The 23090-nt window shown below is 47.9% G+C and overlaps 1 protein-coding gene across 1 annotated transcript; it reads left to right on the top strand.

Annotated features, from left to right (window-relative positions):
• Positions 1 to 374: 374 nt before the first annotated feature.
• Positions 375 to 19161, top strand: HIF1AN (hypoxia inducible factor 1 subunit alpha inhibitor). Its single transcript, XM_032778251.2, has 8 exons — positions 375 to 613; positions 4061 to 4311; positions 6989 to 7137; positions 8197 to 8342; positions 13067 to 13173; positions 13618 to 13681; positions 15230 to 15340; positions 16719 to 19161. The coding sequence occupies exons 1-8, from the start codon at positions 434 to 436 to the stop codon at positions 16761 to 16763; spliced, it is 1053 nt and encodes a 350-aa protein (XP_032634142.1). The 5' UTR covers positions 375 to 433; the 3' UTR covers positions 16764 to 19161.
• Positions 19162 to 23090: the final 3929 nt, after the last annotated feature.

Below are 23090 nucleotides of genomic sequence, written 5' to 3'. Positions count from 1 at the left end.
TTATGTACTTTATGTATCATCTGACTTTTAAAAATTAACTTTGTGGATAATCTAAGCACTATACCCAGATGTACAGACACTCTGTCCCCAATCTATGTATTATAGATATTTTTAACATTAGCTTTAATATTTTTTTAAAATATCGTTGGGGATCTGAGCCTTCCTCAATTGGAGCCTTATATTATTGAATACAATTCTGAGGTACCCAACCCTCCCCTTGCTGCCTTCTCATTTTGTACCGCTGGGGGAGCTGTAGCAGCTCCCCAGGGCAATTCTCCCTCCCGTGCTGCTGGGGGCGCCGCTCCCCCTCGTTGTCCCTTCTTTGGAGCCCCTCGGGCCTCTCCTCTCTATGGTTTTCTTCTGTTTCCGGCCTCACTATGGAGGTGAAGGCGGGTGTTTCCGGTTCCGTGTTCCAATCCCGGTGTAGGCGGCGATGGCGGCGGCCTCCTCCTCGTCCGCGGAGGCGGGGGGCTCCGGGGCCCGGGAGGAGGCCGAGGAGACGGCGGGGCCCGGCTGGAGCGAGTCGCAGTTCCGCCGTTACAGCTTCCGGACGCAGCCCATCCCCCGGCTCAGCCACAGCGACCCCCGCGCCGAGGAGCTGATCGAGAACGAGGTGCCCGGGCCGCCAGTCTGACAAGGGGCATTTCGGGGGTGAGGTGGGAAGCGCTGGGTGTGGGGAGGGTCCTGGGGCAGGATGAACCGTGGGGCTGCTGAGCCTCTGTCCCACCAGCCTGGGGCATCGCTCACACTGTGGTGCTGTGTCAAGCTACGCGCCTCTGACGGGTGTGGCACGTACACAAACATCAACAGGCAGGGACACACCCAGCTGAGTTATATGAATGCTTCTCCCAGGCACTCATGAACCCACAACACAGAGGCTCCAGCCAGTTGCCCCCAGCCTAGGACCTCGGAGCTGTACCGTCTTGCCCTGGTCAGAAGCCTGAATGGTATAAGTTCATTACCCAATTTGTCTCTCCCTCGAGGTGGAGAGGGCACACACTAGCCTTTGTAAACTGAGCAGAGATTTACCGAGTACTTCAACCAAAACATACTGTTTTAGGTAAAATATGACACAGATTTATTAATTATTGAAATATAGATTTTAAGTTATTATAAATAGCTAGCACAGAGATCAAAGTTGGTCACCCAAGAAATTAAATGCATTTGCAGTTCTGTAAACTAAACAGGATTTGAATGAAGCAGTGTCTCGCCCTGACAGATGGTGTAATTCCTCAGTTCACAGCCTGGGACTCTCCTCCAGCCAGTTGCAACTTTGTGATTTGCCATTTGCCTGTGTGTATGTGTTTTCAACTCTCACTGTGCCTCAGGCCCTGCTCCCACTCCATCCCAAGCTCCCACCCACACCCCCACCTCTTCCTACCCCTTCTCTACCCCCATTCTGCCCCCCACCCCACGTGCACCCTGCTCCTCCTCCCTTTTCTGCATGCTGCTGAACAGCTGATTGCCATGGACAGGAGGTGCTGCGAGAGAGGGGGAGGAGCTGCTCAGTGGAGTTGCTGGTGCTGAGCTCCCACTGTTTTTTTTCCTGTGGGTGCTCTTGGGCTGAAGCACCCCCAGAGTTGGTGCCTATGCCTCCAGCCCAGGACCCACCCCCCCAGTTCAGTCTTAAGGCTATGGCTACATTAGAAATTTCAAAGCGCTGCCCCGGCAGCGCTGCGAAGTGTGAGTGTAGTCAGAGCCGCAGCGCTGGGAGAGAGCTCTCCCAGCATTGCTTGTAAACCACATCCCTTATGGGTGTAGCGTGCAGCGCTGGGAGCCCCGCTCCCAACGCTGCCGCCCTGATTACACTGACACTTTACAGCGCTGCATCTTGCAGCGCTCAGGGGGGTGTTTTTTCACACCCCTGAGCGCGAAAGTTGCAGCGCTGTAAAGTGCCAGTGTAGCCAAGGCCTTTGTCTTGTAGATGTTTTTTCCAGGTGTTGAGTTGTGGGGGGAGTGAGGCCAAATGATGATGTCACTTCCCCTCTTTTATAGTTTCTTCAGGCTAGCAAAAGATCTTTCCAGCAATGATATGGGTCAAGCAGTCACTGTTGTATATGCAGTTTCTCTGAGATGGTTGTTGAGAAAATGGATTCTCTTCAATAGGCCATCGACGCTTCTGACTACTCCATTGTTGTAACTAAACGGCTGGTTGTGGGTCTTCCCAATCTCACAACATATTTCAGTAACACACACATAGCAAAACTTCATAACCTCACATACAATGATAGTACATATAATCCAACAGAATATTAATGTTCAACAGGTCAAGCCTTTCAGAATACCTCACAAGGCATACTTTGTACAAAACATATCATAATGGCACTGCTGAATATGGGGGTTAAGGGTGCTGCTTTGAGATACAGAGTGTGACGGGGGGGGGCACTACATTTGGGGGGCATGGCACTAGGTGATGCTGGGGGTGTGTGGGGACAAGGCCCTGGGGTGTGATGAGTGGGAGGCTGGGGTGACGAGGGCTGATGTTTATATGCAGAAGATCATGTGCACTGGGGGTTCCTGGTGAGCAGATGTGAGCACCCACTGCCTCACTCTGGATGGGTGTAGCAGCCCCAGGGATCTATGTGCTGTGGTTAAAGGGCTCACGGAGTAAGTCTCCAAAGGCTGTGAGCACCTAGCATGAGAGCGGGATTTCTAAAGATAGTATATGTGATAGAACTAGGAGTAAAGGAGAGAAGATTAGAGAGGAAATGTAGGTTAGGTATGGGGAAAGCTTTCTGAAGGAGAGAGAATTGGACTGTGGGATCACCTCCCAAGAGAAGCCACTTGAGTCATTGCTGTGTACAAGATTATACACTGTAAGCAGTGCTTTAATTTCTTGTGTTGTAAGCAGCAACATTAATATTGAAAGTAACTAATTATCATTTACTTCTCACATTGCCTGTTTCCCTTTTTTCTCAATTTGGACATTGAAAAATTAATGGTGTTTGTTTTCCCATTTGGTTTATAGTCAGCCTTTCTGTCAGTTGCTGCCCTGTTTCAGTTGCGAAAGCTTCAGGGAAAGTTAGATCATTGTTCTGGAATGTAAATCACGAGAACTTTAAGTGCCGGTGTGGACAGAGCTATGTTGATGGAGATGTTTTCTTGCCAACATAGCTATGGCCTCTTGTGGAGGTAGTGTTGTTATGCTGACAGGAGAGTGTCTTCATCTAACGTGTTACAGCGGTGCAGCTGCATCAGTGCAGCTGTGCCGATGTAGCACTTCTAGTGTAGACTAGCCCTTAGAAACATGGCATGGTTCTTAGGAAGTTCGGGGAGTATGTGTGGAAAGAAGTATGGAAAAGTCTGAGGTGTCTTCAGGTAACTGTTTATGGTGTAGGGGAGATAGATGGAATTTTTCTCTAGGGAGGATTCTGACTGCACCTGTGTCCATCTAGGAAATGGGATAATCTCTGCTATCTCTTTGCCTGTGCCTCAGCCTGATCTTTCTGTTGGAGGAGGACGAGACAAGGACTGGTTCCTTTCAGATTTCAGTACTGCTCCTTAACTTACCAAAGGGGCATCTAAGGATCAATACAAATATTTCTACCTACTTTCCTGGAACAGAGCACTCTTCTTCAGCATCTTTCTTAGACCCACCAGTCCAGGAATCAAACCCAAGACCACTATAAGGTGGTGTGAAGTATACATATCCTATCTCATACTCTGTGTATTATGGGAGTGTCTTATCCTTAGTACTAGCTGCTGTCTAAGTCAGAATATTGGACTAGAAAGACCATGTGATATAACCAAATAAAGTAATTTCTGTATCCTTCCCTGACATGCTTCTATTGCTGGTTTATAGAGTTGATTAGTGGCATCTGGCATTCCTTTGTGAGTGTGTCATGAGAAAGTGGTGGCTAGTTCCTAATTTTTCTTGTATTTTTGGCAGTCTGTTTATTTGAGACTTTCTTCCTCCTTCTTCCCAGACCCTGTTGCCTGATTTTCCTCCTCCCCCTTCCTAGTGCTTCGGAAGGGAAATTGTATGGTTGTGATAATGAGTTACTTATCTCCCAGTTTCTCCAGAAATCCTTGAACCAATGTGCTTTCTTTTGCTATCTAGGAGCCAGTGGTCCTGACAGATACAAACTTGGTGTATCCCGCCCTGAAGTGGGACCTGGACTACCTCCAGGAGAACATTGGCAATGGGGATTTCTCAGTGTATAGCGCCAGCACATACAAGTTTTTGTACTATGATGAGAAGAAAATGGCCAATTTCAAGAACTTCAAACCCAAGTCGAACAGGGAAGAGATGAAGTTTAGTGAGTTTGTGGAGAAACTCCAGGAAATACAGCAGAAAGGGAGTGGTGAGAGGTAGGTGATACTTGGAAAGCTCTCCAGTTGTACTGGTTTAATTGGTTGATAGGTTGAGGTTTAGGCACTGTAAATGATTTGAGAGCACATTTGGACCTGCTTTTTTTCATTTTCACTATGATTTCTCCTCCTCAGTTTCAGTGTTGGAGGCAGGTGGTCTTAGGTGTCCTAGGGTTTCAAAGATGTCTGTCTACATTTATCACAGAATTTTTTAGTGTTTGCCTGATTGGACTTTCATGTTCTTTGGTGGGACTACAGTGCTGAGTGAAAGATGCTTTGCTTGGCAGCGCTAAAGGCCATGATGCCTAGAAAAGTCACCCACTGGCAATCCAGCTTTTCCCATGCTGCCCCACCAATGTATGCCAGCTCTGACTTGGCAGATGGGAGTGGTGTTCAGTCTCTGTTGCACAGTGCATGGCCTCTTTTCTGACACTGCTAGCAACGGTGCAAATTAGTGGCAGTCGTGCTGGCAATATTTATGTGGATGCTTATCCACTAGCAACTAGACTTATCCCAGCAGCTGCTTTCAACAGGCCACCAAGCAGTCACTGGATGGTAACAACTTCTGGATGCTATTAACCTTTGCCGAGTTTGAACCAGCTATATACTACCCAATCGGCCTGTATCCCATTACCAGTTTTCAAAGCCATTCAGTTCCCCCTCAGGTTTTTCCCTTTCAGATGGTATGCCAGAACCTATCAGAGAACTTAAGCAGCTTTGCTGGTGAATATGGGTATAGGGTGTCTAATGTTTTTAGTGCTGAGATTGCAGTGACAAAGGCTCTGATAGTTTGGTCCCCTTCAACTAAAGGCATCTTGGTGTCTGACCAGCTGAGATCTGAGGTTGATGTGCTATATTCCCTCACAGACATTCTCCCACAGAAACTCTTAATCAGAGAGGCCGCTCTGATGGTTAGTGACTGAAAGTAAGTGGAATAGTAAATTTGGGGGATATTGATCAATGTTGCTTGACTGTACAGTTGCTTGCTTGATGATAGATTGGGATTTAAGCTTCCTTCTCTTAAGAACATAAGAACGACTGTACTGGGTCAGACCAAAGGTCCATCTAGCCCAGTATCCTATCTACCGACAGTGGCCAATGCCAGGTGTCCCAGAGGGAGTGAACCTAACAGGTAATGATCAAGTGATCTCTCTCCTGCCATCTATCTCCGCCCTCTGACAAACAGAGTCTAGGGACACTATTCGTTACCCATCCTGGCTAATAGTCATTAATGGACTTTACCTCCATGCATTTATCCAGTTTTCTTTTAAACCCTGTTATAGTCCTAGCTTTCACAACTTCCTCAGGCAAGGAGTTCCACAAGTTGACTGTGTGCTGTGTGAAGAACAATTTTCTTTTCTTTTAAACCTGCCTATTAATTTCATTTGGTGGCCCCTAGTTCTTGTATTATGGGAACAGGTAAATAACTTTTCCTTATATACTTTCTCCACATCACTCATGATTTTATATACCTCTTATCGTATCCCCCCTTAGTCTCCTCTTTTCCAAGCTGAAAAGTTCTAGCCTCTTTAATCTCTCCTCATATGGGACCCGTTCCAAACCTCTAATCATTTTAGTTGCCCTTCTCTGAACCTTTTCTAATGCAGTATATCTTTTTTGAGATGAGGAGACCATATCTGAACTCAGTATTTAAGATGTGGGCATTCCTTCAATTTATATAAGGGCAATAAGATACTCTCCGTCTTATTCTCTATCCCCTTTTTAATGTTTCCTAACATCCTGTTTGCTTTTTTGACTGCCACTGCACACTGGGTGGATGTCTGCAGAGAACGATCCACAATGACTCAATTTCCCTTTACAGAAACTATGTTAACTTTTGCCCAACAATTTATGTTCTTCTATGTGTCTGACAATTTTATTCTTTACTATTGTTTCAGCTGATTTGCCTGGTACTGAAATTAGATTTATTGGTCTTTAATTGCCGGGATCACCCCTAGAGCCCTTTATAAATATTGGCGTTTCTTTAGCTATCTTCCAGTCATTGGGTACAGAAGCAGGTTTAACGGACAGGTTGCAAACCATAGTTAATAGTTCCGCAACTTCACATTTGAGTTCTTTCAGAACTCTTGGGTGAACGCCATCTGTCCCGGTGACTTGTTACTGTTAAGTTTATCAGTTAATTCCAAAATCTCCTCTAGTGACACTTCAATCTGTGACAGTTCCTCTCCTGCTGCACTTGCTGGTTAGTGTTTCTTCTAGCCATTCCTCTGAGATCTCAGAATTTGTTTTGGATTGCTCCAAAGCCCCACTCATCCCAAAATCCTTACTCAACCGATTACTATTTGACCTAAATTAGATTTAATTTCCTCCTATGGTGGGAACATTTCCTTTCCACAGACGCCTGCATTTCTTGTAGTTTTCCTTGCCACTGTTGTTGGTGAGAGTGTAGAATTTCTGAAAGAACTAGATCTCCCCCATCTGCACAGAGAGCTGAGTGGGACATTTAATTCTCCAGGCAGTTCCTGAGGTTAACTTGTGATATTGGTCTCCTCTTCACATGTTCCACATACATGAAATCTTCCTGTTGCTGTTAGTGTGGAGGAGGGGTGTGTGTGCGAAGGGAAGACAGGGAAAGACATCTCTCTAAGGGTGGATGAGAAGATGCCTGTGTATCGATATGCATACTTAACACTTATTTTTCCCCTGGGAAATACAGGTTGTATCTGCAGCAGACTCTGAATGACACTGTTGGAAGGAAGATTGTAGTGGATTTCCTGGGCTTTAACTGGAACTGGATTAACAAGCAGCAAGGGAAGCGTGGCTGGGGGCAACTGACTTCCAACTTGCTGCTTATTGGCATGGAAGGTAAGCAACCAGTGTTGATTCTGAATGGCATGAGGGAGACTTGGCTAATTCTGGTGAATTTCAGCTCTGGGGGTCACCTTCAGGTGAACTTACGGTTTGTTTGCAGAGTGTCTCTGAAACCATACAGATAGCTTTAAGGTGGACTCCTTGTACACACAATCTTTAATTTATGTTATGTGGAGAGAGGATCAGGAGAGTATCCCTCTGCTTGTGGTTGCTGGAAGATAAATTTCTAAGTGTCTAATTACTCCCTGAAGTGTCAACTCAGATACAGCCAAGAGTTGTGCAATGTGTTTTGAGCTAATAGTTGACGTAGCCACCCCTGTTTCTTACTTGAGCGCTTTACAGAATCAATAGCTCAGAATGGTGTCCAGGGTTTGTTTTAAGGGCTAGCTGACTCTGAAGTCTAACCGAAAGAATCAATCTTGCTAACTATCTCACTGCTGGTCAAAGTATCAGAGAAAGGGGAGGGACAGTCATGGTATGAAGACCTGCTGTGCGGGAACTGTCATTTGGCATCTCATGGGAGTGGAAAGAAATTTGTGAGCAAAGCAAGCAAATGTACCACTATATTCCCCTCCCATAGAAACAGCCCCTCAAAGCCCTTTTTAGAGAGGGCTGTTTCTATGCCGTATTTTCATCTTACTTCCTCCAGACATCAAGGTTCTTAAGTTATTGGGTTTCCTTAAAACAAGTTCTTTTCCACTCTTGTACTCAAACAGCTGAACAAGTTTTCTTAAAACTTTGCATAAATGTTACCTTCAGGCTGGATGTCAGGCTGAGACCAAGTTGGAAAAACTCATCCTGAAAAGTGAGAGTTGGGAGCAACTGAGAATGGGGGTTAAAACGGAAACCGTTCTGTAACTTTAACTCTAGCAGTTGCTAGCCCTGCTGTAATGCTTGGTTTGTAAGGTGCTTTAGGATCCTTTGCTCCATATAGTTTTACAGACATGTATGGCAGTTTGTTGTTGGTGTTGCTCCCGTGAGGCCTATAACCTGTTCCTTTGCCCCAGCCTTTGAAGTATATGTGAGAGATTATCAGTCTCTTTCTTTGTGCAGGGAATGTGACACCAGCTCACTATGATGAGCAGCAGAACTTCTTCGCTCAGATTAAGGGCTACAAGCGGTGTATCCTGTTCCCGCCAGATCAGTTTGAATGCCTCTATCCTTACCCTGTGCATCATCCATGTGACAGGCAGAGCCAGGTAAGAATAAGATCTATAGTAAGCTGGATCTACAGTAACTCTTCACTTAAGTCATCCTGGTTAATGTTGTTTCATTGTTACATTGCTGATCAATTAGGGAATATGCTCGTTTAAAGTTGTACAATGCTCCCTGCTTTGTCCACTGCTTGCAGGAAGAGCAGCCCGTTCCAGCTAGCTTGTGGGGGCTTGTAACCAGGGTGGACCGGCAGCCTCCCATCAGCTCCCAGCTCCCCTAAGTTCCCTCTGCTGCAGCTGCCCAGCAGGCTATCAATCGGCAGTTCAGCTGTCCCTCCCCACTGTCATGTGCTGCTCCTGCCCTCTGCCTTGGAGCTGCTTCCAGAGACTCCTGCTTGCTGTGAAGGAGGGTGGGGACTAATGTCAGGGTGTCCCCCTCCCCCCTGTACCCCGCTTACCCCTTCTCCATATAGAGCAGGGAGGGGACACAGACGGAGAAAGACAGAGAGAGCTTGGGGCAGCAGCTGCTGTCTCAACTTCCTGATCCACTTAAAAAGACAATGCACTAAAGAGTGGGTCAGGCTTACTTAAAGGGGCAGTGTGCATCTCTCTCTCACACACACAAGGTGCGTGTCTGTCTGCTATTCTGTCTCCCCTCCCTCCTGTTCGTGCTGCCTTGATGAGAGGCTACATTAACCACATGTTATCCCTTGAGGGCTCAGATGAGTGCTAGTTCATCACTTAGCAGTAAGGCATTCCCTGGGAAATATCCGTCCCTCTTACACCCTCTAACTTTACCACCTCAGCCAAGCTTCATAATCATCATAGCTGTGAACAGTATTAAATTGTTTGTTTAAAACGTATACTGTGCGTATATCTATATAATATATAGCTTTTTGTCTGGTGAAAAACATTTCCCTGGAACCTAACCCCTCCTATTTACCCGTATTTTTCACTCCATAAGACGCACCTGACCATAAGACGCACCTACCGGTAGTGTTTAGAGGAGGAAAACAAGAAAAAAAATATTCTGAATCAAATGTTGTACTAAACCATTTAATAAACTACCGGTATATCAGAATAATATTTCAACCGTGTAAAGTGAACAGCAGTCAACAGTGGCATTAAGAACCATCATCACTATCATTAACAAATGAAGAGAGACTTTAAGGTTCGAGTACTCTTCTAGTCTTCTGTGAACCCCAAGAACTCATCAGTGCTAGAGTCAGAAATTTAATGAAAGCTCCATGCTCACAATCACTGACATCACTTTCTTCGCTATCTTCATATAAGATACTTCTTCGTTTCCCCGTCAAAGCATTGCTAATGCCACATTTTTGTGAATGACTGGACAACGATTTCCTCCTTCACGAGTGCATGATGTTTTCACCCATTCACAAACTTGAGTGATAGTGGCCTCTTACTTTCGTCCAGTAGGTACAGATCAATATGGATTACCACAGCCATCCATCTTGTTCCACTTCTTCTGCATAAACCTTAATACTGGTTTGACTGTTGATAACGTCAGAAGGTTCAACTGGCTGGTAAGACTCCAGATTACAGCTAGATGACAGTCCTTCATCTCTTTAAAGCTCAGTTTTTGTAGTTTTCGCAATATGTCCTTAAACTTGTCAGAATGATAAGGCAGGTCTTTTCAGAAATGCCCCCAGGACGTTTGGACCAACACTTGTTTCAATCTCATACACTCTCATTCCATTTTGTCCATCCATTCCCTTCTCATGACATGTTACAACAACTCCCTGAATCACTTCTTTGGAAATGTTTTCCTTTGAAAATTAACATGGGTGGCAATTTGTGCCCTCTGCACAGTCAAGACAACACAACCATGTAATGGTTTTTCTCCATGTCCGAACGTTTTCACGTGATCAGTTTTTTCGGCACCTTTCCTCAATCAACACGTCCTATTATAGCACATAAAAGGTTAGGGAACCGACGCGTGCGCCCAGTGTAAGTGAGGAAAGATGCTCATAGCCCGACTCCAACTAATCGCACCGCTCAGCAACTGTACCCCGAGAATAGACAATTTTTTTACCTGAGAACCGCAGTAAAGGTTAAGGCGAAACGCACTGGCTGTCGCCCAATCCCCGGGAGGGACCTCCCGCCACCACACCAACGGCCGGTCAACCATCCACACACTAGCGGTTCCTAGGCACCAAGATTGGGGGCGCCAAATAATTGTGCGCCTCCTCAAAAAATTTTTGAATGGTTGCAGCCTGCCCACCGCTGGAGGGGCTGAGCTGCCAGCAGCACAGCAGCTGCCTGCAGCCCAAGGTGTCCCCCGGGTCCCATGCCCGCCTGCAGCCGCAGGCGCGCCCCCCCCGCCCGGGGTCAGGGAACCACTGCTGCGACCGCCACCCCCACCCGCACCCCGGGGCCAGGGCAAGCACCACCGCGACCTGAAACAGCACCACGACGCACGCCCCCCGAACCGCGGGGTCAGGACCGCCGCCGCAGCCCAAAGGGCGCCCCCCCCTGCCCTGGGGTCAGGAGCCGCCGCCGCGACCCGCACCCCCCGGGTCAGGACCGCCACCTGCAGCCCAGGGCGCGCCCCCCCGCCCGTCAGGAGCCGCCGCCCACCCGGCACCCCGGGTCATGAGCCGCCGCCACACAGCCCAGTGCCGCGCCTCCCCGCCCCGGGTCAGGAGCCAGAGCCTCGAACCCGGCACTCCTCCCCCCGCCCCGGGTCAGGGAGCAACGCAGCGATCCGGGCAAGCCCAAGCGTCCCCCGCCCCTACCCCAGGGTCAGGGAGCCCCGCGACCCGTCACACCCCCTCCCCCCGCCCCGGGGTCAGGGAGTCCGCCGCGACCCGTCACACCCCCCCCCGCCCAGGTCAAGGACTCCAGTTGCTATGCGACAAGCGGGACCCAGCGCACGTGGGACAGACCTGATAACAGAACCCCCACACCCCTACGCACGCTTCACTTCCTCCGTGCCGCAGTGATCCGCTTCTTCGCCTGCACTGGGGACCACACATTCGTTCCTATAGACCACAGACATTTCACCTTACTTTTGAGGAGAAAAAAAAGTGTGACGTCTATTGATGCGAAAAAATACGGCTACATAATTCTAAGGCGACCCACCACACTCACCATAGGTTTCGCTTAAAGTTGCATTTAATCAGAACATAACTATACATTGTAAGCGAGAAGTTACTGTATTCCCTACTACACACCAAAAAAGCACATCATCAAAAATCACTCGCTCCAATGGGGAATAATGCCATATCTATACAGCTGTTACCATTGCCTGTCCTGTCGGGCATTAGAGCACTCCACCGCACTTTACCTTTGTACATAGTGTTTGTTGGAAAATGGGCCCCTGTTGTGCATCAGATCTTATGAATTAAGACTATCTTTTAAACGTCACTGTGAGCCAAATGATTAGTCCGTTGACCGCCGACCAAAGCCTCTACTCTGATAGGGCACTCATCTCAGTGCCTCAGTTTTCCCGCTTCCATGTCTAGCACACTGGTGTTCCGAAGCATGAATGTTGGCATACCTTATATGCTGTAGAAATGCCAAAGTGTTTGTCAATGCTTGGGTGTTTGAGTGATGCATTTGTCAGCCATAGAAACATAACCTCTTTCTGAATTGTACCAATAATTATTGTTTGCTTTAGTCCAAAGAATTTCTTTGAGTCATAAGCATTTCTACTGAGGAAATAGCAGGGACATTGCTATATCCTCTCTTTACCTATGCTCCTCCCCTCATTTTTCACTTAATGACATTTAACCTCAAGACACATAATTCCAAAGAGATCACATGTACACGTGATTTCCTTATCCACAAATAAACAACAAGGATGGTGGTCTGTGATGGATGTTGGATGGATGGGAACTGAGTTACTTGCAGAGAATTCTTTTCTTCGGTGCTGGTTGGTGAGCTTGCCACAATGTCAGTGGTTTAGCTGATCGCCATATTTTGGGGTCGGGAAGCCAACTTCAGCCTCCAAGGCGGATTGGCAGGCCTGGAGGTGTTCGCCTTCCTCTCAGCTGGGCAATGGGTCGCTTTGCTGTGTGGATTCCCTGCAGCTTGAGGTCTTCAAATCTCAATTTTGAGGATTTCAATAACTCAGTCATGGGTTCGGGGTTGTTATAAATGTGTATGGGCAGGGTTTTGTGGCCTGCCTTGTGCAGGAGGTCAGACTAGATGATCATATTGGTCCCTTCTGACCTATGAGTCTATGAGTCCAGTGGCACCTTAAAGACTAACAGTTATTTGTTAGTCTTTAAGGTGCCTAGGGCTGCCCAGAGGAGGAGTCAAGGGGGGCAATTTGCCCCGGGGGGCCTTGTGATCCCTGGCCTGGCGGCAGTCCGGGTCTTTGGCTGGCATTTTGGTGGAGGGGCGGGCCCTTCAGTGCTGCTGAAGACACAGAGCATCTGAACGCGCCCCCTCCCCCCCACCCGCCACCGAAATGCCTCCGAAGATCCGGACCGCTGCCCGGTGAGTACATGCGCCGGAGCTCCCCCGCTTTGCCCCAGGCCCCCTGAATCCTCTGGGTGGCCCTGAAGGTTCCAGTGGACTCCTTGTTATATTCCAAGAGAGCTACTCAATGCAAATGTGCCTGGGACTGTGCTGAGGAGTTGAAAGTGTGTCAGACTGGTACGCTGTATAGGAATGTAGCTGCTGCACAGGACAGATCTGTAGGGAGAACCTGCAGTAGAGGCTGTTGTCTGAGCAGAATGCGCTCCTGAATTTCCGGCCTCTGGCTGATCAGTGCTGCATCCTTGTCTCTCTTGATCTGCTAGGTGGACTTTGATAATCCTGACTATGAGAAGTTTCCCAATTTCCAGAACGTGGTTGGCTATGAGACAGTGGTTGGTCCGGGTGATGTGCTCTACATCCCTATGTACTGGTAAGGAGGATCCAGTGAGCTGGGCTAAGTGAGGGAGGGATTTAGACAGAAAGGGTGGTCTTTTAGTTAAAGCACTGCACTGGGATTCAGGCGATCTCAGCTCTTATTTCTGGCCAAGCTACAGAATTGTAGTGAGATCTTGGACAAGTCTTAATCACTCCATGCCTCAATTTCCCATCTGTGAAATGGGAGTAATAATATCTGCTACCTCTGAATGTTGAGGATAAATATGTTAATGTGCATGAGGCATTCACATACTACAGTGAGTTGTGCTCTAGCAATACACATTTAAATAACTAAGGGGAGTTGTTCAGGGGATTGTGCTGGTGACTGAGTGACATGCCAAGGTGCCTCTCCTGCACTCTGGCCTGCATCCAACACGTCTGTCTGTGTAGCTCATTTTTTTTTATAGTAACTCTCCCGTTTTGTATGGTTTCCATGCAGGTGGCATCACATTGAGTCTCTGCTGAATGGGGGAACCACCATCACTGTGAACTTCTGGTACAAGGTAAGCACGTGTCTATCTGCACTCCTGTGGTAGCCCATTATTCAGTAGGATTCCCACTGTCTCAGTGGCACCCCAGCATGAAGATAGGATGTCAGACTTTGCTAAGCATGAAGAACTTTACTGCCTGAATCATAGACATGTAGGGCTGGAGGGGACCTCAAAGGGTTGTCTAGTCCAGTGGTCTCCAAACTTTTTTGATCGCGCACCTCATCCGTAAAAATTTTTTGAGCACGTACCCCCAATATATGTATATTTATTTATGTATAAATTGTATACATGTACTACTGTACTAATATATTATGTCCATTATAAAACATACACAAAAAATAGAAATTAAAAAGGGATGAGATAAAGATGAAAAACAATATTTTTAAAATATTTTTTTATTTTTATTAATGGCACAAAACCCCTTTTTGCTCTCTCAAAAAAATTATTAATATTTTTTAGTGAGAGCAATGTGATTGAATATGCTTCATTTCTGAAAATCTTGGTTTAACACTTAGTGATACAGCGATTTGAAGGTCTGGTTAGGTTTAGGGTGCGGGAGGGCGCTCAGGGTGGGGGTGTGGGAGGAGGCTCAGGGCTGGGGTAGGCAGGAGGTGCAGAACACTTACCTGGGGAAACTCCTGTTTGGTGTAAGCGGTGTGCAGGTGGCTCTGCATAGCGTGGCACTGCCCCCATGGCCACGATTGTGGGAGCTAACACCACCTCCTCTCCCCTCCAGGCGGGCCACCTGGAATGCAGGGGCTATAGGGGCTGCAGGGCTCTGGGCTAAGGGGACCCCGGGGCCCTGGCCTGCAGCTCTAAAGCCCCTTTCAGAATGTGGCTCTGCGAGCACGAGCCAGAGGACTCAGGAGGAGCAGGGGCAGCCGTGCAGCCAGCGGCTGGAGAGGAGCGGCGCTTTCCCCTTCAAAGCCAGCTGGAGAGAAGCGGGGTTTTGAAAGGGAAAGCACTGCTTCGTTCCTACCGCTGGCTGCGCAGCTGCCCCTGCTCCTCCAGGGGCCGGAGGACTCAGGGCCACATTCCGAAAGCAGCTTTAGAGCTGCAGGCCAGAACCCCTGGGCTCCCTTAGCCCAAGGCCCTGCAGCCCCTAAAGCCCCTGCATTCCGGGTGACCCGGCCTGGGTCGGAGGTTGGGGACAGCTTCTCTACTTGCTTGCTCCCTCCCTCCCTCCTCTGCCCCCTCCCTTTTTTTCCCTCCAGCGACGCTCCTCCTGCCGCACCCCCCAATGGATCGTCTTGCACACCCCCTGGGGTGCACACATCCCACTTTGGAGACCACTGATCTAGTCCACCCCCCTGTGCTGAGGCAGGATTAAGTATGCCTAGATTGGACTATCCCTGACACGTATTTTTCTAACCTGTTCTTTATCTTGTATATAGGGACTTATCACTAGCAGAAAGCTGGTTTCTTCCCCTGGGAGCATGGGGGTATTGCAGTTGAATAGCCAGGGTGCTTGGTTGTGAGTAGCATTGTTTGCTAAGATTGGAGTAAGGCTGAGGCATTTCAGGAAGGACACAATGAGGTGTTCTTTCTCTTTACTTTCAGGGTGCACCCACCCCAAAGAGAATTGAGTATCCCTTAAAGGCTCATCAGAAAGTGGCGATAATGAGGAACATTGAGAAGATGCTGGGAGAGGCCCTGGGAAACCCACAAGAGGTAAAGTAAAAGCTAGCGATGCTGTCACCGCCATTGAAATGTCCAAGTATGGACTGCAGAGCTCTGGATCTCGGCAAACCATCTGAGGCTGCCTGTCATATTAATGGGGATGGGTGACACAGCACTAGTGGCAATTCTTCATTCTCTACCGTTACAGTCCTTGGGGCCACAAAAGGCTGAGATTCTCAAATTATGTGCTTGGGCTGATGAGTACAACCCGTGGAATAGTGTAAAAGTTGGGAAATAGTCTCTGCTGCCCATAGCTTGTGCTGTTTGGTTGTGGATGTTGGAAGAAAAGCATGCTGGTCAGAGGGACTGATGACAACATTAAGGTGTGATATTTCAGGAGCAGGGGGAGTGATAAATAAATGCTCCATAATCAGCTTTTAGTGAGATACATCTATTTTTTCTCTAGCTCAGCCGGATTGAGAGAGATTTGACCTCTGAACTGACTCATTTTGAATACCACCTTGCTCTCCCCCGCCACCCCTCCACTTAAGTTCCGATATGATTTTTACCAGCTGGTATCTCAGACCCAGTGGATTAAACTGGGAATCAGAATCTGTCTTTGAAGGGCTATTATCTCTTTGGTGGAGGTTGAAATACTGGGTGCTGAATACAAATGTTTTCATGGCCAATAAACCCTTCCAAGCACTGGTCCTGAACCACTGATTAGTGCAAGAACATTTTAATCTGTCTAATGTCAACACATGTTCTTTATCCGATTTGCCTGCTATCTGGATGATTCAAAGAAAAATGCCTTTCATTACTAACACATGAGGGATTCCTTCCCTGGCTCTGCACAGGGAATGCTGAGGAATAGGAGCAGCCTTGACTGCAGGCCAAACCTAAAGATTGAGGGACAAGTATTGTCTTCGCTTTCTATAATGCTTGTGATTTTTAAGTGACCTCTCCAGAGTACCTTACTGGTGATACAGCGGAAATGCTCCTCCACTCCAAAATAAAGCAGTCCCTGTTCAATGTGGCATAAGATTAGACAGGAAATGAAGAAAACTGTATCCAGCTGAAACTGCAGGTGAGATTTTGTGTAGGAAAGTTGTCACTATTGGCCAGGACACTGTGGTCAACTCTTGTGGAAGATGTTAGGGGATCTTTAATAACCATAAGCAATCAAGACTCATTTGACATCTCCTCTGAATCATACCAGGAGATTGATTCGCTGCTAACCTGGCAGAATAATCAGTTCCACTTCTGCCCAATCTGTGTTCCTCTGAGATCCCCTTCTCTGGCCTGGCCTGGCCCAGCTTAGCTTGTGGGAGTTAATGGGTTAACAGCTTGAGGTAGTCAGGCTGCAGGCTGTGCTGTCCTTGTTGCCATGCGCTTGCCATGGCTAACAATATGTTTTTGTCTTGAACAGGTGGGTCCCCTGTTGAACATGATGATTAAGGGTCGATATGACTAGTCCCTGGCCACCTGGGTGACTGACGGTGGAGCTGCTTCGTTCACGAGTAATGGAAGATACTGAGCGCTAGTATTGCACGCAGCACTTAAGACTGATGGGCTCCTGGCCCATCTCTGTCCCGTTCCACAACAATTAAGGGGACTACTGGAACTGCAAAACCATTAGCCCACCTCCTTCCCCCTTCCCTCACTGTCATCCAACTGAATCTCCCAAGAAAGAACCTGCACTTAGTGAGCAAGAATCCAGCTTCCAATAAGTGTGTGTTCCCCTGTCCGCCAAGATGAGGAATGTGGTGTCTGGCACTCGAATGCTTTCCTTCTTTGGATTTTAATGTAAAGTATTGAAAGAACAGTTTGGAAGGGAGCCAGGAGTGGTCTTGTTTCCTCAGGCCCAGTGGCTGGGTTTCTGTGATGGTGCCGGCAGTGGACGCAGTACCCCTGAAATCTGGGACAGTCAGTCGGATAGCAGGAAGCCTTAGGTTCTATGATCCTGTTGTGTTAGAGGTCTTGTCCTTGCTGGGTCCTGGCACCGTCGGACAGCAGGAATGAGCATGTGATGACTTGTTTGAGGAGAAACTGGAAAGATGGTTTGGAAACCGCTCTGCCCCCCGCCAAGATGCAGTGCTCGGGGTATTGGGAGCTTGGTACCTAGCAGGGTGATCAAGTTGAATCCATACAGTGTGTGTGCACACAACGCCACCCTTTGAGTCCTGCCTCTGTCAGATGGGTCACAGGAAACCTCCTCTCTCCCGTTTACAGCATAGCTCTTTGAGGAGTGAAGGTCTCCCTCTTTTCTCTAAAGCTGCAGCGTGGTTAGAAGTATATGTAATATGGTGAGGAAGACCGACATTGAGGGCACTCACCAAGTCTCCCACGATGGAGCCATGTCAAAATTGATCTCCTGGGGTCCTGAGACTGATGAATGCCCAGTTAAAATCAGCTTCCCTTTTCTCCACCAGGGGGTGCCGGCTTCCTGGACAAAACACAGAAAGTGCCCTTTACTGATTAACTCTGTGTGTTATGTTGTGAGGCTGTTGTATTTCTCCCTTCCTTGTTTGGTCACATGGGGAGGCGGGGAACTGTTTCATACCTGTGTTCATTTTGTTTGTATCCTTTGTGTTCTCATACTTGGCCCAGCAGTTTTCAGAATGAGAAGAGAGAAGCTACAGGAGCAGCAGAACTTCCTTTTAGAGTCCTGGCAGTTGCCCTGAAACACCAGCATGCCTTCCTAGTCCTTTTCGTTGCAGAGCCTTCCAAACTCACATGGAGCCTTGCCTTGCCTTGCCTTGCACTGCTCTGCTGTTCCTGGGGGGGAAACTTGTGTACTGAACACAATTGTAATTCTTCATCAAGATTAGAGAAGCTGGCTTGGATTCCATCTAATTCACCCTGCTGACCAGGGAAGGCTGTTCGCTTCACTATGTTTCCTAGTGCTTTGTCTCCTTGCCTGCTTGGGGCTGATTGTGACGTTTGGGTTTCTGTGAAGTGTGTAGCTCAGGGAGGAGATGTTGTTTGGGAAACAGAATGATATCCATGGCTTGCCATGTCCCATCTTGTGCTGGGAAGACTCTTGTACTGTTTACTGTGAACTTCTCTTATGCAGGAATAGAAGAAAGACTTAGCAAAACTGAGTTGTTTGACAGCATCTGGATGGAGCTTCAGTGTCTAGCTGTTGACTATTGCTGTTTGTGGCTCTGATACCAAGAGAGGTGCTATGGGACAAAGCAGGAGTCTTATTACCAAACACCCTTGTGTCCCTGACTTAGCAATATGTAACCAAGGTCAAAGAGAGCAGCAGGAGACAAACTTCCTCTCTGGAGCACTGTTTAGATCAGAATGAAGGTCACTCAGCTGAATGCGTGTCAATGCTCCACCTTGGGGGAGGGAGGAAGGACCCTCTTCTGCCTCTGGCTGAAAGTGAAGCCTTCCCAAGAAGAGTTGCTGTGTGCAGTGTCTCTGCCCTTGGTTGGAAGACACTCAACTGGAATCTCACCTGCGTGCAGGTGTTGGGAGCACAGCAGTCTCAGCCAGTGTTCTGAGCAGCTCGTTGGGCACCGCCAGCTCCTGACGCCCAGGCTGGGAGTTCCAAGGGGCTCATGAAGGGACAGGATGGTAGATCTGGAACCTTGAAATCCTTTTTTCTTTATTTGCCAAAGGTCTAACTTTGAAGTGTCAGAACAGTTTTTGCTGCACTTGACTGGCATGAAAGCTCAGTTTACAATGCACTGATGGACTCTTTTTTTTTTTTTTTTTTTTTTTTTTTCCCCCCTCTCCCTTTTCCACCCTGTGCTTTCAGTGCCCCTGCCATGGTCTTGGGAAGCTGTGTATGTATGTGTGTGAGAGAAATACATGGTACCTTCTGAAATGTAGTTCTTAAATACAACCAATGCTGAACAACAGAAGTGTGTGGCTTTTATTCTGTATGAGTGCTGCTCCCTAAAGGAGAACGCCCCCAGGGAAGCATCTAATCAGGACTCCTGTGGGAAGCAACATGGAGCTGTCCACCCAGGCTGGTTGAAGATGGAGGTTAGAACTCAGGACTCTTTTACTTCAAATTGTTTGAATGAATTCAGCGCAGGTGAAAGCTGCCTGATTGACAGCCCTAGCCTCTGACATCCTTTATCCCTAGAGCAGGTGTAGCAGGAGTAATAGCAGTGCAAGCTGGGAACACTGCCCCTCCAAGCAACTTTCCCTTGATCTGAAGGAACCATGCCTCTAAGAGTGAGAAGGGAGTCTAGTATATGCTGATTTAATCCTTAACCTCTGAGAGCACTGTCAAGTGTAAATTGGTCCTCTGATTTATGGCCTTCAATATGGATTCTTGTCCTTTGGCAACAAGCATGAGAACTTTTCCCAGAGACCACCCAGTCACTGTCAAGTAGTCATGACTGTCAGTCAGCACCAGCACGTGCTGGAGATGCAGGTGCTGCGTAGAGATGAAAAGCTGCATATCCCATTATCAGTCCCCTGAGCCATCTCATCCCCATTGTGCAATCAGCCAATTCCTCACTTTATTTGGTAAGCAGCAGATCTGCACCTGGAGGTCCAGGTTAGTATTTGTCTGTGGGAGCTTGCCTGCACATGCTTCAGGTGTGCATCAGTGCCTGTGGGTGTTGCCTTGTGTGTGTTACACTTCCAGGAAATGAGTACATACAGGCCTGGTAGCTCATTATCAACTGTTGTGTGTATTCAGCCATCAGCGAAACCTCAATGGGTGGGAATTAATTTAGGTAACTACTGAGCAGGTGTAGTAAGCTGGGGAAGGGCTGGGTGGGCAAGATCAGGGCACTTCATGAAGGTGTCTTGGGAACTTCCCTAACCCAATGTTCTGATTGGATTTTTGTGTTTAACCTGTAAAAGAAAACTGCAGAATGGGGGTGGTGAGTGTGATTGCTCTCAGGTATCTCGGTACCTGTGTTTGAATGAGAGAGAATGGCAAATATGAGGTAGTAGGGGGGTGGGGTGGAGAGCTGGGCAGCTGGGTGACAGAGGTACTGGCAGTAGGTTATTTGGTCTGAGGAGCTCTAGCACAGTGCAGTCAGGTTATGGGTATGTGTGAGAGTGCCTGGCTTGACCCTGTCTAGCATCTGTGCTGTGAACATGCTTTTTATGTGAGTAACTTACTTTGGTGACAGGCCACAGTTCAGAAATGTCCACTCGCCCTTTGGTGGCCGCTTCCATCCACTGAACACAAAGCACCTTACAAACAAGCCTCACAACAGACCTGAGAGGGAGGAATTAGTCCATTTTTTCCAGATGTGGAAACAGACACGAAGGTGAAGTGACCTCTGCAGAGTGTGTGTGTGTGTGTGCGTGAAAGCTCTGAGAAAAACACCCCTGATCTGACTCCTGTGTGTTTAATTTACATCTTTTTCTTGTCTCTTCTCTAGTTTGCTCTTTGTCTTCACCCCCTCTCCCGCTCTTTTGAAGACAGATTCTCCTAGGGAAGTGGAAGGCCTCCTTTTGGCCATTGGGTTCCAGGGTGTATGCACTTTCATGGCTGAACAGTGTCCTGTAGAAAGGTGGCAGGTTGCTACTGCCTTCATACAGATGAACTGCCCTGTGGCTGGCTGCTTTAAGAGGCATCAAGGGAGCAGGGATGTCAGGCAGTGGCTTTCAAGACATGGTGTGCAGTCCATGGTCATGCAGCTTTCCCAGCTCCCGTAGCTGCGGCTTTCTGCTTCACAGCTTAGTTTGCTGCCCTGAGCCATTTGTTAAGCCTCACAGCCATCATGTGAGGTAGGAAAACTGTTTTCCTTCCCCAGGGCTTTCCTTTAGTCTTCACCTTTATATTTCTACATCTCTGCTTCCCCCCTCTGCCTCCACCTCCTTGTAAGGAGGTTCCTGGTGCATTTCGATGCTATTGGAACTCGCTTCCCTCCAGTTGAAGAGCTTGGCTTCTGCCACCATGGTGTCTTGGGAAGTTGGAGGTCAGTGGGAAGCTTCCCTCTGAGGAGGCGAGCCGTCACCGCCTCCATCGTGCATTGTGTTGCTCTGCTGCTGCATGGGACGGGCTCTGAGATGAGCAAGGCGAGGAAGAAGGAGGCAAAGCTCTCGCTGTGGTGAACGCATGCAAAGTAAGTTCTAATTACTGCCTTGCAAGTCAAATATTTGTTGCGAGCAGAGGATTAATTGGCGGGGGAGGGAGCGGAAGTGGAGGCTCTCGGAGTGTAAGTGGAACAGATGCCCGGACGCCTTGGGGAAACGCAGCTTTCCTCTACAAATCAGAGCTTTAAATTACAAGGCTTTTACCAACGAGAACAGTTGTGGGAAGTCGTCTGCTCTCATTTGTGTAATGGCTTCTGTCACTGGTGATTAGACACAGGATGAAGGAAAAGAAATTTGACAATTAGGAATGAGTGATCATTAATCAGAATCTTTGTTAGGAGATTGCGAGAAGGGAGGAAAAATATCCCACAAACAATGGAAGCCACCAACTTGGCTACCACAGTGCCAGGCATTCCACAGCAAGGCACCCTTCAGGCATGCAACTGGGCATGTCAGTGTTGCTCTACAGCAACTCCTCTGCCCAGGGGAGGAGTAGCATTGAGGGGCTGTGAAGGGGACCACAGGCCTACTTCTGCTTGGCCAAAAACGTTCAGGGAATCACCATGTGTGAAATCTTTTTCTTTGGTCAGTGCTTCCCAGCCAACTGCTCTGTAAGGAAGAGATCACATCACCAGTCCATCTCCCTGCCACATTCAGCCACCTGGACTCAGTTCTTAGGGCCCTGCTGCAAACCTCCAGCAATAGGTGTGTGGACAGCTTAGCCTTGCAGAAAATTTTTCCTAAAGCCTCACTCAGATCAGTGGCTCACAAGGCAGAGAAGGGCCAGAGGGGTCTTGATTAACACACGTAAGTTTAGGATGGGCAACATGAATGCTGCTCATGCTCCCTTCCTGACGATGTTGCAGCATATGAGAACAAGGAGGCGGTTGATGGATGCATGACAGGCAAATAAAGAAAGCAATTGTACCCACACAGCTTGTAGCCTCTCTCTCATTCACTAGCACAGGACATCATCCGATCACATAGCATCAATGGCTAATTTGACCAGTGCTCACTAAACTGCCCATTTATCTGCATCTCCTGCAACCATCTCCTTGGATGCTGCCCCTTCTTTCATGGAATGTCCTCTCTGAACTAATCCTTTAGGTTGCTGCACTCTCCTTCAGATCTCTCCTCTGGACTCACTTCTGTAATGCCAAGAAGAAAGTAGCTGGCAACTAATGGGTATGTGGAGTAGCATTGGGGGATAGCTAATAGGTGCATATTTTTAAAAGCATATTATATCCTCTTGTATATTGTGATTGTCTTCCTCCTCTTTGTATGCTGTTTGTCTTGGATTGTAATTTCTGCTGTCTTCCTCTCTGTGTAGTGTGGGTGCTACTGGAGTACAAGTAGTAGCTGACGTTCTGGATGCTGAACAATAAAGGCTTTCAAAGCTCATGCTTCAGTATGTCAGCTGACTGCTGCATGGCTCAGGAAGGAATTCTCTCCATCCTGATAGCAGTACACAATTAGCTGTGAGCTTCAGGGGTGATGGGCTCTCTTTCCTTTGAATCACTGGTTATTGGCAGAAGCAAGATACCAGACTGACATGATAGACCCGTTCTGTGATCTGGGGTTCCAAAGAGCAAACACAGTAGAGAGGACCAGTATGTAGGAAGGAATGGCTTAAACCTGTTCACACTCTGGTTTGTAGGATCACCTTTGAGTTGGAGTGTTCACAAGAGGCCAGGAAGCATAGATCCATAATAAAGTTAAAGGGACATCATTAACTGGTAATCTAGCTGGTTTCAAAAAAACAAGTTTTGTGTTTTCCATC

This window comes from Chelonoidis abingdonii, chromosome 16 (assembly GCF_003597395.2).
Source record: "Chelonoidis abingdonii isolate Lonesome George chromosome 16, CheloAbing_2.0, whole genome shotgun sequence".
Classification (NCBI taxonomy): Eukaryota; Metazoa; Chordata; order Testudines; family Testudinidae; genus Chelonoidis; species Chelonoidis abingdonii.
The sequence above is the reverse complement of the archived record's forward strand: the minus strand, read 5'-3'. Positions and strand labels throughout refer to the sequence as shown.